General features: G+C 43.6%; 2 protein-coding genes across 2 annotated transcripts; both read left to right on the top strand.

Annotated features, from left to right (window-relative positions):
• Positions 1-6,926: 6,926 nt before the first annotated feature.
• LOC308517805 (cullin-2-like) lies at positions 6,927-9,164 on the top strand (the record flags this gene model as incomplete). Its single annotated transcript, XM_081089244.1, has 2 exons — positions 6,927-7,237; positions 7,427-9,164. 2 exons carry the CDS (start codon positions 6,927-6,929, stop codon positions 9,162-9,164), a joined length of 2,049 nt encoding a protein of 682 aa, XP_080945370.1.
• Positions 9,165-13,646: 4,482 nt separating this feature from the next.
• LOC308517845 (ATP synthase subunit ATP5MJ, mitochondrial-like) lies at positions 13,647-13,964 on the top strand. Its single transcript, XM_081089320.1, has one exon. The coding sequence runs from the start codon at positions 13,675-13,677 to the stop codon at positions 13,855-13,857; it is 183 nt and encodes a 60-aa protein (XP_080945446.1). The 5' UTR covers positions 13,647-13,674; the 3' UTR covers positions 13,858-13,964.
• The last annotated feature ends 2,323 nt before the right edge of the window (positions 13,965-16,287 follow it).

The following is a 16,287-nucleotide window of genomic DNA, read 5'->3' on the forward strand; positions in this document are numbered from 1 at the left end:
GTTTTGAAAGATTGTACTTTTCTAAGAATTTGTCCATTTTGTCCAGTTTGTTAGCATATAGTTGTTCATAGTATTTTCTGGTGAGCAGGCGTCCCTAGTCCTCCTCCTTCTTTTCCTACTACTCTTCATCCTCCCCCTGCCACTCAGCCTCCTCTGCCACCCACAGAACTCCTCCTTCTGCTGCTCGGAGAGGGGGTGGGGGTGGGGGGTGGGGAAGAGGCTCCCAGACAAGGGCAGAGTACTCTTCACTGGAACCAGCCCTGCTCTAGCTTCTGGTCCACCGGGTGGCAGGCTGGTTTGTGGTGCAGATTCTTCTTAATCCTTTGGTGAAAACTGATACAAGATGGACACAAATAAGCCCAAGGGTCAAAATTCTTTGGTCTTACACAAGACCATCATGGTGGCAAATCCGCTCTGACTCTGCAGTTCATGTATGATGAGTTTGTGGAGGACTATGAGCCTACCAAAGCAGACAGCTATTGGAAAAAGGTAGTGCTCACCGGGAGGAGGTGCAGATCAATATCTCGGATAGACTACGTTGCCATTAGAGACGTTGAGCATGTTTTCATATGTCTTTTGGCCTTTTGTATACCCACTTTCAAAAAGATTCTATTTAGGCCCTTTGCCCATTTTTTGATTGGATTATTTATCTTCCTTTTCTTAAGTTGTATGAGTTCCCTATAAATTTTGGAGATTAAACCCTTATTGGGTATAACATTGGCAAATATGTTTTCCCATGCAGTGGGCTCTCTTGTGCTTTTGTTGGTTTCCTTTGCTGTGCAGAAGATTTTTATTTTGATGTAATCCCTTGTGTTTATTTTCTCCTTAGTTTCCATTGTCCTAGGAGCTGTATTAGTAAAGATATTGCTACAACATATGTCTGATATTTTGCTGTCTATGGATTCTTCTCAGATTTTTATGGTTTCCCTCTTACATTTAAGTCCTTTATCCATTTGAGTTTACTTTTGTGTATGGTGTAAGTTGGTGGTCTAGTTTCATTTTTTTGCATGTATCTGTTCAGTTTTCCCAATACCATTTATTGAAGAGACTGTCTTAACTCCATTGTATGCTCTTGCCTCCTTTGTCAAATATTAATTGAGCATAATGGCTTGGGTCGATTTCTGGGTTCTCTATTCAGTTCCATTGGTCTATATGCATGTATCTGTTCTTGTGCCAGTATCAGGCAGTTTTGAGAACAGTGGCTTTGTAATATAGTTTGATATCTGGTATTGTGATCCCCCCAACTTTGCTCTTCTTTCTCAGGAGTGTTGCAGCTATTCGGGGTCTTTTTTTATTCCAGATGAATTTTTGGAGAGTTTATTCTAGGTTGGTGAAATATGCCGTTGGTATTTTAATGGGGAGTGCATTGAACCTATAGATTGCTTTGGGTAGTATGGACTTTTTAATGATGTTGATTCTACCAATCCATGAACACAGTATAGTCTTCATTTGTTTATGTCTTCCTCTATCTCTTTTTTCAATGTCCTGTAGTTTTCCGAGTACAGGTCTTTTACCTCCTTAGTTAAGTGTATTCCTAATTATCTTAATTTTTTTGTTGCAATGGTAAATTGCAGTTTTTTGTTTTGTTTTGTTTTTTAGTTTCTCTTTCTGTGAGTTCATTATTGGTGTATAAAAAGGCCATAGATTTCTGGGTGTTAATTTTGTATTCTGCTACATTGCCAAATTCATTTATTAAGTCTAGTAGTTTTTTGATGGAGTCTTTAGGGTTTTCTATGTACAATATCATGTCATATGTGAATAATGATAGTTTTACTTCTTCTTTTCCAATTTGATGTTTTTTATTTCTTCTTCTTGTCTGATAGCTATGGCTAGTACTTCCAGTACTATGTCGAACTGGAGTGGTGAAAGTGGGCACCCCTGTCTTGTTCCTGTTCTTAGGGGAAATGGTGTTAGTTTTTGCCCATTGAGTATGATGTTGGCTGTAGGTTTGTCATATATGGCTTTTATTATGTTGAGATATGATCCCACTATTCCCACTTTGCTGAGAGTTATCAAGAAAGGGTGGTGGATTTTGTCAAAAGCTTTTTCTGGCCCTAACCGGTTTGGCTCAGTGGATAGAACGTGGGCCTGCAGACTGAAACGACCTGGGTTTGATTCCGGTCAAGGGCATATACCTTGGTTGTGGGCAAATCCCCAGTGGGAGGTGTGCAGGTGGAAGCTGACCGATGTTTCTCTCTCATCGATGTTTCTAACTCTCTATTCTTCTCCCTTCCTCTCTGTAAAATCAATAAAATATTTTTTTTTAAAAAAAAAGCTTTTTCTGCATCAATTGATATGATTATGTGATTTTTGTCTCTCAATTTGTTTATGTGATGTATAACATTTATTGATTTGTGGATCTTGTACCAGCCTTGCATCCTTGGAATAAATCCCACTTGGTCATGGTGTATGATCTTTCTAATGTAATACTGGATCTGATTTGCTAGAATTTTATTGAGGATTTTATCATCTATGTTCATCAGGAATATTGGCCTATAATTCTCTTTCTTTGTAGTGTCTTTATCTGATTTTGGGATTAGGGTAATGCTGGATTCATAAAAAGAGCTTAGAAGTGTGCCTTCCTCTTGAATTTTTTTTGAGTAATATGAGGAGGATAGGTTTTAGTTCTTCTTTGAATGTTTGGTAAAACTCCCTTGTGAAGTCGTCTGGACCAGTGCTTTTGTTTGTTGGAAGTTTTTTTTTATTATTACTGTTTCAATTTCATTGATAGTTATCAGCCTATTCAGGTTTTTTCCTGATTGAGTTTTGGAAGATTGTATTTTTCTAGGAATATGTCCATTTCATCTAGGTTGTCCAATTTGTTGAAATAGAATTGTTCATAGTATTTTTTTTTTTTTTACAATCCTTTGTATGTCTGTAAGATCAGTTGTTACTTCTCCTCTTTCATTTCTGATTTTTTTTATTTGGATCCTCTCTCTTTGTTTCTTGGTGAGCCTGGATAGAGGTTCACCAATCTTGTTTATCCCTTCAAAGAATCAGCTCTTGGTTTTCTTGATTTTTCATTTTTTGTTTGTTTGTGTTTTTTTGTGTGTGTTTTTTTGTTTGTTTGTTGGTGGTGGTACTGCTCATAGAAATTCTGTCTCTATGTCATTTACTTCTGCTCTGATCTTTATTATTTCCTTCCTTATGCTTACTCTGGCCTTTTCTTTAAGTTGTAGGGTGAGATAACTTATTGCCAGTTTTTCTTATTTTTTGAGGTAGGCCTGTAGAGCTATGAAGTTCTCTCTCAGGATTACTTTCACTGTGTTCCATAGATTTTGGATTATTGTGTTTTCATTGTCATTTGATTCCAGGATGTTTTTTTTTATTTCTTCTTTGACCTCTTTTGTAATCAAATCATTGTTTAATAGCATGCTATTTAGCCTCTGGGTATTCGATATTTTATTGTTTTTATTGTAGTTGATTTCTAATTTTATGCCATTGTGATCTGAGAAGATGCTTGATGTGATTTCTATCTTCTTGAATTTGAAGAGACAGCCTGTATCCTAATATGTGGTCTATCTTTGAAAATGTCCCATGTGCACTAGAGAAGAATGTATATTGCATTGTTTTCAGGTGAAATGTTCTGAAGATGTCAATTAGTTCCATCTGACCTAGTGAGTCATTTAGGATTGCTGTTTGTTGATTTTTTTTTATCTGGAAGATATATCCATTGATGTCAAAGGGGTATTAAAGTCTCCTACTATGATTGCATTGCTGTCAATCTCTCCCTTGATATCTTCCAGAAGTTTTTTTTATGTACTTGGATGCTCCTGTATTGGGTGCATATATGTTTACCAGAGTTATATCCTCTTGTTGTATCAATCTCTTTAGTATTACAAAGTGGCCTTTCTTTTTTTTCTTTTTTTTTTTAAATATATTTTATTGATTTTTTTTTACAGAGAGGAAGGGAGAGAGATAGAGAGTCAGAAACATCGATGAGAGAGAAACATCGATCAGCTGCCTCCTGCACATCTCCTACTGGGGATGTGCCCGCAACCCAGGTACATGCCCTTGACCGGAATCGAACCTGTGACCTTTCAGTCCGCAGGCCGACGCTCTATCCACTGACCCAAACTGGTTTCGGCAAAGTGGCCTTTCTTATATCTTATTATGGCATTCACTTTGAGGTCTATTTTGTCAGACTGCTACCCCAGTATTTTTTTTGTGTGTTTTTTTTTCATTTCCTTTTGCCTGAAAAATATTTTCCATCCCTTCATTTTCAGCCTGTGTGAGTCCTTTGTTCTGAGGTGGGTCTCTTGCAGACAGCATATATATACATATATATGAGTCATGTTTTCTTATTCATTCAGCCACCCTATGTCTTTTGATTGGAGCATGTAATCCATTTACGTTTAAGGTTATTATTAATAGGTACTTGTTTGTTGCCATTTTTATTCTTTATGCTTGTGTTTCGTCTTCCCTGTCTATTTCTTCTTTTTACAACAGTTTCTTTAGCATTTCTTGCATTGCTGGCTTGGTGGTAATAAACTCCTTAGCCTTTTTTGTCTGCAAAGCTCCTGATTTCACCTTCAATTTTTATTTATAACCTTGCTGGATAAAGTATTCTTGGATCAGTCCCTTGCTTTGCATTACTTTGTATACTTCATTCCATTCCCTTCTGGCCTGATGCATTTCTGTTGAAAAATCATTTGAAAGTCTAATGGGAGATCCCTTGCAGGTTACTTTCTGTCTCTCTCTTGCAGCCCTTAAGATTCTTTCTTTGTCATTAATGTTTGCCATTGTAATTACAATGTATCTTGGTGTGGGTCTTTTGGGTTTCATCTTGTTTGGGATTCTGTGCTTATGTGAATTTTTTTCTTCCCCAAGTCAGGGAAGTTTTCTGTCATTATTTCTTCAAATATATTTTCTATTCCTTGCTTCTCTTCTTGACCTTCTGGCACCTCTATTATGTGGCTGCTGCATTTCATGTTGTCCCAAAGCTCCCTTAAACTCTCCCCTTGCTTTTTAATTTTTTTCCAATTGCTGTTCAGATTGGGTGTGTTTTACTTCCCTGTCTTCTAACTCGCTCTTTCTAGTCTACTATTGAAACCTTCCATTGTGTTTTTTAGTGTAGCTATATCATTTTTCATTTCCTCTTGATTCTTACATACGTTGTTGATTTTCTCATCCAGCCGGTTTAGGAACTTTGTGACCCTTGCTCTGAATTCTTTCTCTAACATATTGCTTGCCTCCATTTCATTTAGTTCCTTTTCTGATAGTTTCTCCTTTCTTTCCTTGGGGGGTTGTTTCTTTGTCTCTTTCTGGCCCTGGGCACCCTGTTTGGGGTTTGAGAGGTTGAAGACCCTACCAGGCCAATGTCTGGAAATCGTTAGCCCAAAGGCTGGGTCTGCCTTAGTCTCATGCCTTTTTTGTCTCTGCTCTGAGTTGTACTCCTCCCACAGGTGTGGTCCCTCGGTTTGTCCACTTCAGATGCCTGGGGTTGCACAGTTCCCTGATGTTCAACTTTCTGTGAGGACCCTGAGCCCTCTGGCATGCAATTCACTGTACAGCCCCAGCACCCATGGCAGGGTGGAACCCCAGGTCCCTCTGGCAACACACTTGCAGTGTGGTCCTGTGGCCCCTGGCTGGGCACGCCACTTGCTCCTGGCTTCCCTGGCAGTGCTTTCCTGAGGCCCAGAGTAGGGAGTCTGCTGAGTTGCTTGGGGTATTGCCTGCAGAACTGTCCCGGAGGCCAGGGTGGAGCAGGTGGGGTGCTCTTGGTCACACAGTCAGAACTCTCCTGTGGTTTGGAGTGGGGCACACAACTCTCTTGTCTTAAAAAACTTTTCTAAAGTTGTATAATGATATCTTTTTCTTCCCTTTGTTTACCATAGAAAAATAGAATGCAAACCTTTTCTCCTCATATCCTGAGAGGGTTTGAAGACTCAGTCTTTCTTGCCCTTGAGAAAAGGAAAATTATTTTTCCGTTTGCTAGTGACTTGGTCTCAAGGATTAATTTGACATCAAGATCTTGTGAAAGAGCCCAGCCAGTGTGGGTCAGTGGTTGAGTGTTGACCTATGAACTAGGAGGTCATGGTTCGATTCCCATTCAGGGGACATGCCTGGGTTGTGGGCTCAATCCCCACTAGGGGCCATGCAAGAGGCAGCCAATAAATGATTATCTCTCACCATTGATGTTTCTCTCTATCCCCGTCCCTTTCTCTCTGAAATCAATAAAATATATATTTTTTTTAAAAAAAAAAGATCTTGTGAAAGAGTAGAGTACAGGCTTGAAGGGAGAGGAGATAAGAAATGCCTCAGCTAGGGACAGGAAGGGTGCCGGAAGCTGGTCCACCCTTGCTGCTTGACACAGTCGCTGCAGGGAAGAAACATCTGCACACCTTATGTTCCAAGGGACCTGGCGTATATGGCATATGTTTCCTCCCCCTCTTAACGCTATGTGTTTTAAATAGGACCACCTCCCCGAGAAAGGTTGCTTCCCCAGGTGAGGATTTTTCCCTGGAGTTAGGGAGGGAATAAAACCCCTTAACTAAGTGCCAGGCGGGTAATTAATCACTTTAACTACGAATGATCAGGATTAAGCTACATAATCTTTACTTAGGATAATGTCCTTCAGTTACTTCCTTGTAGCTTAATAGAACAATGGAGTAACCTGGGAATGGAGATAACAAACGCCCTAACCTTTGGACTAGAATGGATAGGATTAAAATCAACCGGTATAAATACAGATGTAATAGGACAATAAACACAGAACTTGGCTGGAGATCCTGGCAACAGAACCTGGCTGGAGAACCTCGCTATGCTGATCAACTGAACGTTGTCTCCGTGTCATTCCTTCTTCGCCGACTCCGTCCACACCTTTGGGAACCCCTGGACCTGCTGGGGTTGGACCCCAACAATTGATAAGTAAGCTGACAGTCAAATGCGAGTTCCCTTGTAGATTTCAACACTGAACTTGCACAATGTCTTTGAAACCAAGAATAGTAGATTTTGATGAAACATGGAACAAACTTTTAAGGACAATCAAAGCTGTTGTCAGGTTGGAATACGTCGAAAGAGCAACATGGGATGATCGCTTCTCAGATATCTATGCTTTATGTGTGGCCTATCCTGAACCCCTTGGAGAAAGACTTTATACAGAAACTAAGATTTTTTTGGAAAATCACGTACGGCATTTGCACAAGAGAGTTCTGGAGTCTGAAGAGCAAGTACTTGTTATGTATCATAGGTATTGGGAGGAATATAGCAAGGGTGCAGACTATATGGACTGCTTGTATAGAAATCTCAACATCCAGTTTATTAAAAGAAACAAATTGACAGAAGCTGACCTTCAGTATGGCTATGGTTGTGTAGATATGAATGAACCTCTTATGGAAATAGGAGAGCTAGCATTGGATATGTGGAGGAAATTAATGGTTGAACCGCTTCAGACCATCCTTACCCAAATACTGCTCCGAGAAATCAAAAATGATCGTGGTGGAGAAGACCCAAACCAGAAGGTAATCCATGGGGTTATTAACTCCTTTGTTCATGTTGAACAGTACAGGAAAAGATTCCCCTTAAAGTTTTATCAGGAAATCTTTGAGTCCCCCTTTCTGACTGAAACAGGAGAGTATTACAAACAAGAAGCTTCAAATTTATTACAAGAATCAAACTGCTCACAATATATGGAAAAGGTTCTAGGTAGATTAAAAGATGAAGAAATTCGATGTCGAAAATACTTGCACCCAAGTTCATATACTAAAGTGATTCATGAATGTCAGCAACGAATGGTAGCAGACCACTTACAGTTCTTACATGCCGAATGTCATAATATCATTCGACAAGAGGAAAAAAATGGCATGGCAAATATGTATGTCTTACTCCATGCTGTGTCCACTGGTTTACCTCATATGATACAGGAGCTGCAAAATCATGTCCATGATGAGGGCCTTAGAGCAACCAGTAATCTTCCTCAGGAAAATATGCCAACACGATTTTTGGAGTCAGTTTTGGAAGTACATGGTAAATTTGTTCAACTTATCAACACTGTTTTGAATGGTGATCAGCACTTCATGAGTGCATTGGATAAGGCTCTTACATCAGTTGTAAATTACAGAGAACCCCAGTCTGTTTGCAAAGCTCCTGAATTACTTGCTAAGTACTGTGACAACTTACTAAAGAAATCAGCAAAGGGGATGACTGAGAATGAAGTGGAAGGCAAACTTACCAGCTTCATTACTGTTTTCAAATATATCGATGATAAAGATGTTTTTCAAAAGTTCTACGCAAGAATGCTGGCGAAACGTTTAATTCACGGGTTATCTATGTCTATGGATTCTGAAGAAGCCATGATCAATAAATTAAAGCAAGAATGTGGTTATGAGTTTACCAGCAAGCTACATCGGATGTGTAAAGATATGAGTGTCAGTGCTGATCTCAACAATAAGTTCAACAATTTTATCAAAAATCAAGACACAGTAATAGATTTGGGAATTAGTTTTCAAATATATGTTCTACAGGCTGGCGCATGGCCTCTTACTCAGGCTCCTTCAGCTACATTTGCGATTCCCCAGGAATTGGACAAAAGTGTACAGATGTTTGAATTATTTTACAGCCAGCATTTCAGTGGAAGGAAACTTACATGGTTACATTACCCCTGCACAGGTGAAGTTAAAATGAACTATTTGGGCAAACCATATGTAGCCATGGCTACAACATACCAAATGGCAGTTCTTCTAGCCTTCAACAACAGTGAAACTGTCAGCTATAAAGAGCTTCAAGACAGCACACAGATGAGTGAAAAGGAACTGACAAAAACAATCAAATCGTTACTTGATGTAAAAATGATTAACCATGATTCGGAAAAGGAAGCTATTGATGCAGAATCTTCATTTTCATTAAATATGAACTTCAGCAGTAAAAGAAAAACATTTAAAATTACTCCATCAATGCAGAAAGACACACCACGGGAAATGGAACAAACTAGAAGTGCTGTCGATGAGGACCGGAAAATGTGTCTCCAAGCTGCTATAGTTCGTATCATGAAAGCACGAAAAGTGCTTCGGCATAATGCCCTTATTCAAGAGGTGATTCGCCAGTCAAGAGCTAGGTTTAACCCTAGTATCAGCATGATTAGGAAGTGTATTGAAGTGCTGATAGACAAACAGTACATTGAACGCAGCCAGGCTTCAGCAGATGAATACAGTTACGTAGCATGATGTCGCGCTCCTCCTGTGTGGGTGTGAGAAGATCATTGCCATCACCATTTGGTGTGTTCCTGTGGGGAAAAGAGCAGGCCTATGCCTCCATAATTTGGTCATTTGGCAGCCCCTGTTTTTCTGCTGTTTACAACATCACTAATGCCACGTCACGAGCGTCAGAGAAAATGCCTACAGATATTTCAAGCTCATGTCATTATGACATTTCTTAAAACTTTATTAAAGAGTGAGTGAAGTATTGCTGAAATGTGGAAATTTGGTTGGGTACCATGCTTTTTCTCCCCTTCATGTTTGCAGTTGATGTGTGTGTGTGTGTGTGTGTGTGTGTGTGTGTGTGTGTGTGTTTTTAAATGTATCTTAAAGGGCATAAAAAACTTAAATATCGTAAAAAAAATAAAATAAACAAGGGGGAGAAGAATGTTATATGTTAAATTTTTAAAAAAATACAATGTAGAGGGTTGTACAGCAGCCAAAAGGCATCGGGCCTCCTGTACAATAGCCTCTGCCAACTCAGCCTGGTAGAAGGATACACAAACCAGACAGGAGTTTTACCAGATCTAGTAATGATGTGGGGAAGAGGTTGTGTTTTGTATCTTTCCAGAAGGAGCAGCCTCTGCCTCCCTCCTGGGGACCGTCACCCCTGGAAGGCTGAGTTAGCACACCTGACCAGTGCCTGTCTGCAGCAGATGTGCAGCCCTGAGCTGGAACCACCTGTCCATTGGGAGGATCACATGTTCCTCCTTTTTGTCTGTCCATAAGTCCCAGCTTTGCCCCACATCTCTCCTTTTTCTTTTTCTTTTTTTAAATATGACTACTTGCTTGCTGGTTCTTTGGCCTTTCTCCTTCTCCCCTGAACACAGCCTTTTCTAGAATCTCCCTACCCTACTGTTCCAGAAAGGGCGCCTCCCTTTTCTGCCGTGACTGGGGGTGTCTGGTATATGCCCCATACGTGGAGTTGTCTTGTGCCAAGAGCCTGACATCCTGGGCTGAGAAAGCCCTGTCCCGGGACTACATGCTGACAGGCAATTCCTCCCTTGTTGTGTATTGGCCCCTCTTGCCCTTCTGTCAAGAGGGACCCTCTTCTCACAGTCCATTTGCAGGCGAGGGGAGCCCAAGGCAGGTGCTGGGCGTGGAGGCCACAGGGGCATAGGCTACCAAGGAGACAGAACTGAACCTCTTGCAGGGGGGCGCTGCCCCTCCCTCATTCGCACACCTCACATCACCCTGCTTGGCCCTGGAGGATGGCTGGTTAGCCAGAGACGGGTAAGAGTCCTCAGGGAAGGAACAACCTAAGACGGGCACAGTCGCAGAGGGGCCATCAGGAGACAACTTGGGGGTCAACAGAGGTGGGGCACAGACCCTCACCCCCCCCCCCAACTTTGCAGAGGCCTGAACCCTAACCCCTTCTGACGGAGGTCTCCTGCCCTCGTGGCTGCTTTGCTTCCCACGCCCAGCTCGTATTGGGACCCAGGTAAAGACAGAGACTGCCTGACAGCAGCTGCCCTCTCACTGCAACAGGACTTGTTTCCCATTTCTACCTTGGACCACAGGGAAAGGGGCAGCTGAAGGAAAGGGCTGTGTCAGGATGCTGCCTTCTTCCCTTTCTTCTCCCTCTTTTTTCTAAACTTCCATGCCTTGTAGTTCTTTTGCTTTCTCTTCTTTTTCTCTCTACTACCCTCCATCTCCGCCTCCTCCTCCTCCTCCCCAGTGTCATCCATATCGGCTGACCCAGAGGGCACAGCTGACTCCTCCCCGGACACCGACACCACCATCAATCGCAGCCCTGATGGACCCTTTGATCCAGCCCTTCAACAAGCTGACGCTTCGGGAAGCCCGGCGCCAATGACACCGCCTGCTAGCCAGATCAACAAGGACAACCAAACCACCAACTTGAGGACAGCTGAAATCCCTTGACTGAAGAAGCCAGCAACCTTCTACAGGAACAAGGCTCTGTGTGCACTCCATTCACTATGTTTATAGCTATACTCGCTATCATTGCTTGTCAGTCTTCTTCCAAGTCTTAAACAACCCAATCCCAGAGGTGGCTGCTGATTTACACGCTGTGTCATTTAAAAATAAAAAAGTGGGAATTTGCCGGAAGCCGGTCCACCCTTGCTGCTTGACACAGTCGCTGCAGGGAAGAAACATCTGCACAGCTTATGTTTCAAGGGACCTGGCATATATGGCATATGTTTGCTCCCCCTCTTAACGCTATGTGTTTTAAACAGGACCACCTCCCCGAGAAAGGTTGCTTCCCCAGGTGAGGATTTTTCCCTGGAGTTAGGGAGGGAATAAAACCCCTTAACTAAGTGCCAGGCGGGTAATTAATCACTTTAACTACGAATAATCACGATTAAGCTACATAATCTTTACTTAGGATAATCTCCTTCAGTTACTTCCTTGCAGCTTACTAGAACAATAGAGTAACCTGGGAATGGAGATAACAAACGCCCTAACCTTTGGAATAGAGATAAGAAACGCCCTAACCTTTGGAATAGAATGGATAGGATTAAAATCAACTGGTATAAATACAGATGTAACAGGACAATAAACACAGAACCTGGCTGGAGAACCTCACTATGCTGATCAACTGAACACTGTCTCCGTGTCATTCCTTCTTTGCTGACTCCATCCACACCTTTGGGAACCCCTGGACCTGCTTGGACTGGACCCCAACAGAAGGGGAAGGATTTCCCCAAGTCTAGAAGATAAGAGGACCTGAAAACCTAGCCAAGTTCCATTTGAGGGTGCTGCTCAAATGTTCAGGAGCTGCAGGGAGCTGAGGCTTCCCTGGCCTTCCAGTGCCAGAGCCTGGAAGTGCCCAGAGAAGACTCACCTGATCATAATCTGCCCCACCCCCCCCCCCCCCATGCCTGCCCTGCACAGGGCTCTACTGCCAACATCCCCTTGTCCCACACCTGAAAGCCAAACCCCTGTACTCCCCTAAGCGAGCAGATTTTCAGCCAGGATGTTCTGATAGAGCCAAACTGAATGTCAACTACAGATTGGTAAGCAGCCACTTCCTGAGGCCCCAATTGCCCCTCAATGTGCAGCCCTCCCCTTGTCCACCCCCAAATTCTAGCAATTAAAGAATTAATGCCTATTGAGACAGGGGACCTCTAAAGGTTCCAACAAGCCTATTCTATTTCTTGCCTGTAAAGAACTGATTAAATCTTTTTAATATTGTCCCTGCACTTGTCCTGAGGGGAGGGGAGGAGAAAGGGTAGGAAGCAGTGCAGGAACTGATCCAAACAAGTCCCGAGACTCCCTATACTGGAATCGTGGTTAATATCAACTTCATTTCTCCTGCTTCCTCCCAACCTGATTAACCTTGAGTCCTTCCCAACTTCTTCCAATGGGCCCACAATCTCTCATAGTTTGTTGTCTTAGACCAGTGATGGCGAACCTATGACACGTGTGTCAGAGGTGACAGGTGAACTCATTTTTTTGGTTGATTTTTCTTTGTTAAATGGCATTTAAATATATAAAATAAATATCAAAAATATAAGTCTTTGTTTTACTATGGTTGCAAATATCAAAACATTTCTATATGTGACACGGCACCAGAGTTAAGTTAGGGTTTTTCAAAATGCTGACACACCGAGCTCAAAAGGTTTGCCATCACTGTTCTAGACTTACAATTTGTAGAGCAGCCCACACTGGTAATGGCTAGCACTGCTCCTGAATCATGTGGACTTGGTTCCAGCTGCTGACTGCCATACTCAACACGTGACCTCATATTATCCTCCTTCTTCTGCCCAAAGCATAGTCTTCCCCAATGCACGCATGAAGAAATGAGCTCAGACAGGGAAGGAACTCACCCCAATTCACAGGGCAATCAGGAAGGGCAGAAGTCAAATGCCTCAGAGCCATTTTATGATCTTGATAAGCCTAGAACATTCTTAGTTGTGGAGACTCCACTACATGCCACCAAACATGAACATGCACCTGTCTCTACAGAGTAAATGCGATGGACCAGGAACCATATGCTTTAAGTTGCAGTTGGTTAGTGGACATAGTTATGTGTTGGAGCTAGTTAGTAAACATCTATTCTTTTCCATTTGGCAGCTCCCTTTTCCTATTTGAGAGCAAGAATAATGTTCCAGACTCAGACACCTTTGTGAGCTCTCCTGTGATGTAATATTGAAAGGCTACAATAGGCTCAAACCCTGGTATTCTCACTATATGACCGCTCCAGTCCCTCTCAATATGATCTCCATTTTATACAAAAGAAAACCCCATACAGTCTTCCTCTGGGTGCAAATAGCAGAGGACTGTGACTCACACTGGCTGAAGCAAAGTAACATGACTGTCTTACGGTGACTTCATTATTCTGGGAAACACCTGCCCAGGAAGACAAAGGATGCAAATCACCTCACTCTTTCATTTCAGAAAAGTCCACTTAAAATCACGTGACTTTTCAGCAGGTCGCACCAGGTAACCGTGGAAACTCCAAGACTCTTTAAAACCCTTACCTCGGGGCTGCCCAAGCCGTTGGTCCTGCGGCGAGATGTTTCAGAGCCTCATGAGAAATGTGTGGGTCCCCATGAAGCCCTACTACACCCAGGTTTACCAGGAGATCTGGGCGGGCATGGGGCTGATGAGCCTCATCATCTACAAGATCCGCAGTGCGGATAAAAGAGCTAAAGCTCTGAAAGGTTCGAGTCCCGCGCCTGCTCATGGTCATCACTAGCAGCCGAGCCCAGGGCGCAGCGGGAAGTGTTGGCTGTTAGATGGGGACGAAGGACAGTATCTAGAAGTGCCGTGCCCTTGCTGGCATGAATAAACATACCTTAGACACCAAAACAAAAACAAACAAAAAAAAACCCTTACCTCACCCTAGCTGGTTTCGCTCAGTGGATAGAGCGTCAGCCTGTGGACTGAAGGGTCTCAGGCTCAATTCCGGTCAAGGGCACATGACCAGGTTTCGGACTGGATCCCCAGTAGGGAACGTGCAGGAGGCAGCCGATCAATGATACTCTCTCATCATTGATGTTTCTATCTCTCTCTCCCTCTCCCTTCCTCTCTGAAATCAATAAAAATATTTAAAAAATAAATAAATAAAACCCTTACCTCACATGCCAACTCCTAAATTACTATGACTTACAATCCTGAACTGTATAATGCGATCTTTACCCAAATCCTACTTAAGTCCTGCATCAAAAGGCTAGCCTTAAGCCAGACCCCAAAACCTCAATACCTCAACGTTGCCCTTTCCACCTCCACTCAAGAATTCTTTCAAGATCCTGCCCTCCCCGAACAAGAGAAGCAACAAACTCAGTTTTGTCTTAGTAGCCGGTTGTTTTGATGGTATTTGCAGGGAGCCAGCCTTTGACAAGGGGGACAGGATCAAACAGTGGACAGAGCCCATCAGGTTGAATGCAGCGCTGGAGTGCATGTCCCTGGAGGGCTGGCCAACAAGGAAGAACAAGAACAGGGCACACATGTCAGGGAGGCAGCGGCAGAAACCAGGTTCCGCCAGGGTTAAATGCCTTGCCCAAGGTCACTCAAACAGCTGGCAGAGGGCCGGTGAGGAGGATGCCGGTTTCCGGGCCCAACTCCCGGGTTTTCTTTTGTCTTCCTGGGCGCAGGGCCTGGCCCTCTTCTGCATCCGCAGCAGAAGCCTGGGTAGCCCCTTCCCTGACCTCCTGGGCGCCGCTGCCTCAGGTGACTCAGGCGGAAGCTCCTGTGCCTCGTCCCTCCTGCACTCATCAGCCGGGCTTAGGACCAGGGAAAACATAAGCTAATTGCGCGGTGATGAATTAACTCCTGCAATTAACGACCTCGACTTGCTCTGGATCCCTAGCCGGCGGAAGTGTGGGCACTGCGCGCGGGATGCCAGGAAGGCGGAGGGGCGAGCTGGCTTCCAGCCACAGGAGCTGCTGGGTGGGTGCGGGCTAAGGACTAAGAGCCGCGTGGGCCCCGCGACGACGAGGCGATCGGTGGGCTGAGAGCCTGGTTTTCCAGACCAGAGCCCTACAGTGGGGACCGCCCCTCCGCGCCCCGGGACCCAAGTGGCGGGGCGGAGCGCAGAGCCCAGGGGCTTCTGCCTTTATTAGCCCGTGTCTGTCGCCCCCCGGTGGCCGTTGTGAGGAACGAGAGCCGGCCTGGGTTCTCCCCAGTGAGCCCGGTTCCTCCCCTTGGCCGGCAGTTTTCCCGCACTTAAAAGACCCATCAGTACGCCCTAACCGGTTTGGCTCAGGGGATAGAGCTTCGGCCTGCGGACTGAAAGGTCTCAGGTTCAATTCCGATCAAGGGCATGTACCTTGGTTGCGGGCACATCCCCAGTAGGAGGTGTGCAGGAGGCAGCTGATTGATGTTTCTACCTCTCTATTGCTCTATCGCTCTCCCTTCCTCTCTGTAAAAAATCAATAAAACATATTTTTTTTAAAAAAAAAAAGACCCATCAGTAAGTAAAGTATGCCGGGCTGGTGTGGCTCACTGGTTGAGCTAGACCTATGAACCAGGAGGTCATGGTTCGATCCCCCGTCAGGCACCTGTGATTCTCATCATTGATGTTTCTCTCTCTCTCCCTCTCTCTCCCTTCCTCTCTGAAATCAATAAAAAACTTTTTTTTTTTTTTTAAAGAAGAAGTAAAGTGTGAACCATGCATGCAAGGAGACAACAGTGTGCTGGAACCAGCTTGTCTGGAGTCGCCAGAACTGAGTTAAATTTTCAGGATTTTGCAAGCTGGATGTTAGATACATTCATTTTCTTTATCTTTTTCTTTATTGAATTTATTGGGGTGACATGCAGGTTTCAACTCAATAAAACATCATCTGCTCTCTGCATCCTGCCCCCATCGCCCCAAGTAAAGTCTCTTTCCCTCCCCATTTCCCTACCCTTTGCCCACTTCCACCCCACCCCACCCGCCTTTCCCTCTGGCTACCCCCACACTGTTGTCTGTGTCTATATGTAATGGATATCGGTTTTTGGTGAATCCCTTCATCTTCTTTCATCCAATCCCTCAACCGCCGTCCCCTGTGACAGCTGTCAGTCTGTTCCATGTATCCACGCCTCTGTTTCTATTTTGTTCTTCGGTTCATTTTGTTCATTAAATTCCACATACAAGTGAGATCATATGGTATTTGTCTTTCTCTCACTGGCTTATTTCACTCAGCAT

Source organism: Myotis nattereri (genome assembly GCF_964212035.1).
Source record: "Myotis nattereri genome assembly, chromosome: 4".
NCBI classification, from domain to species: Eukaryota; Metazoa; Chordata; class Mammalia; order Chiroptera; family Vespertilionidae; genus Myotis; species Myotis nattereri.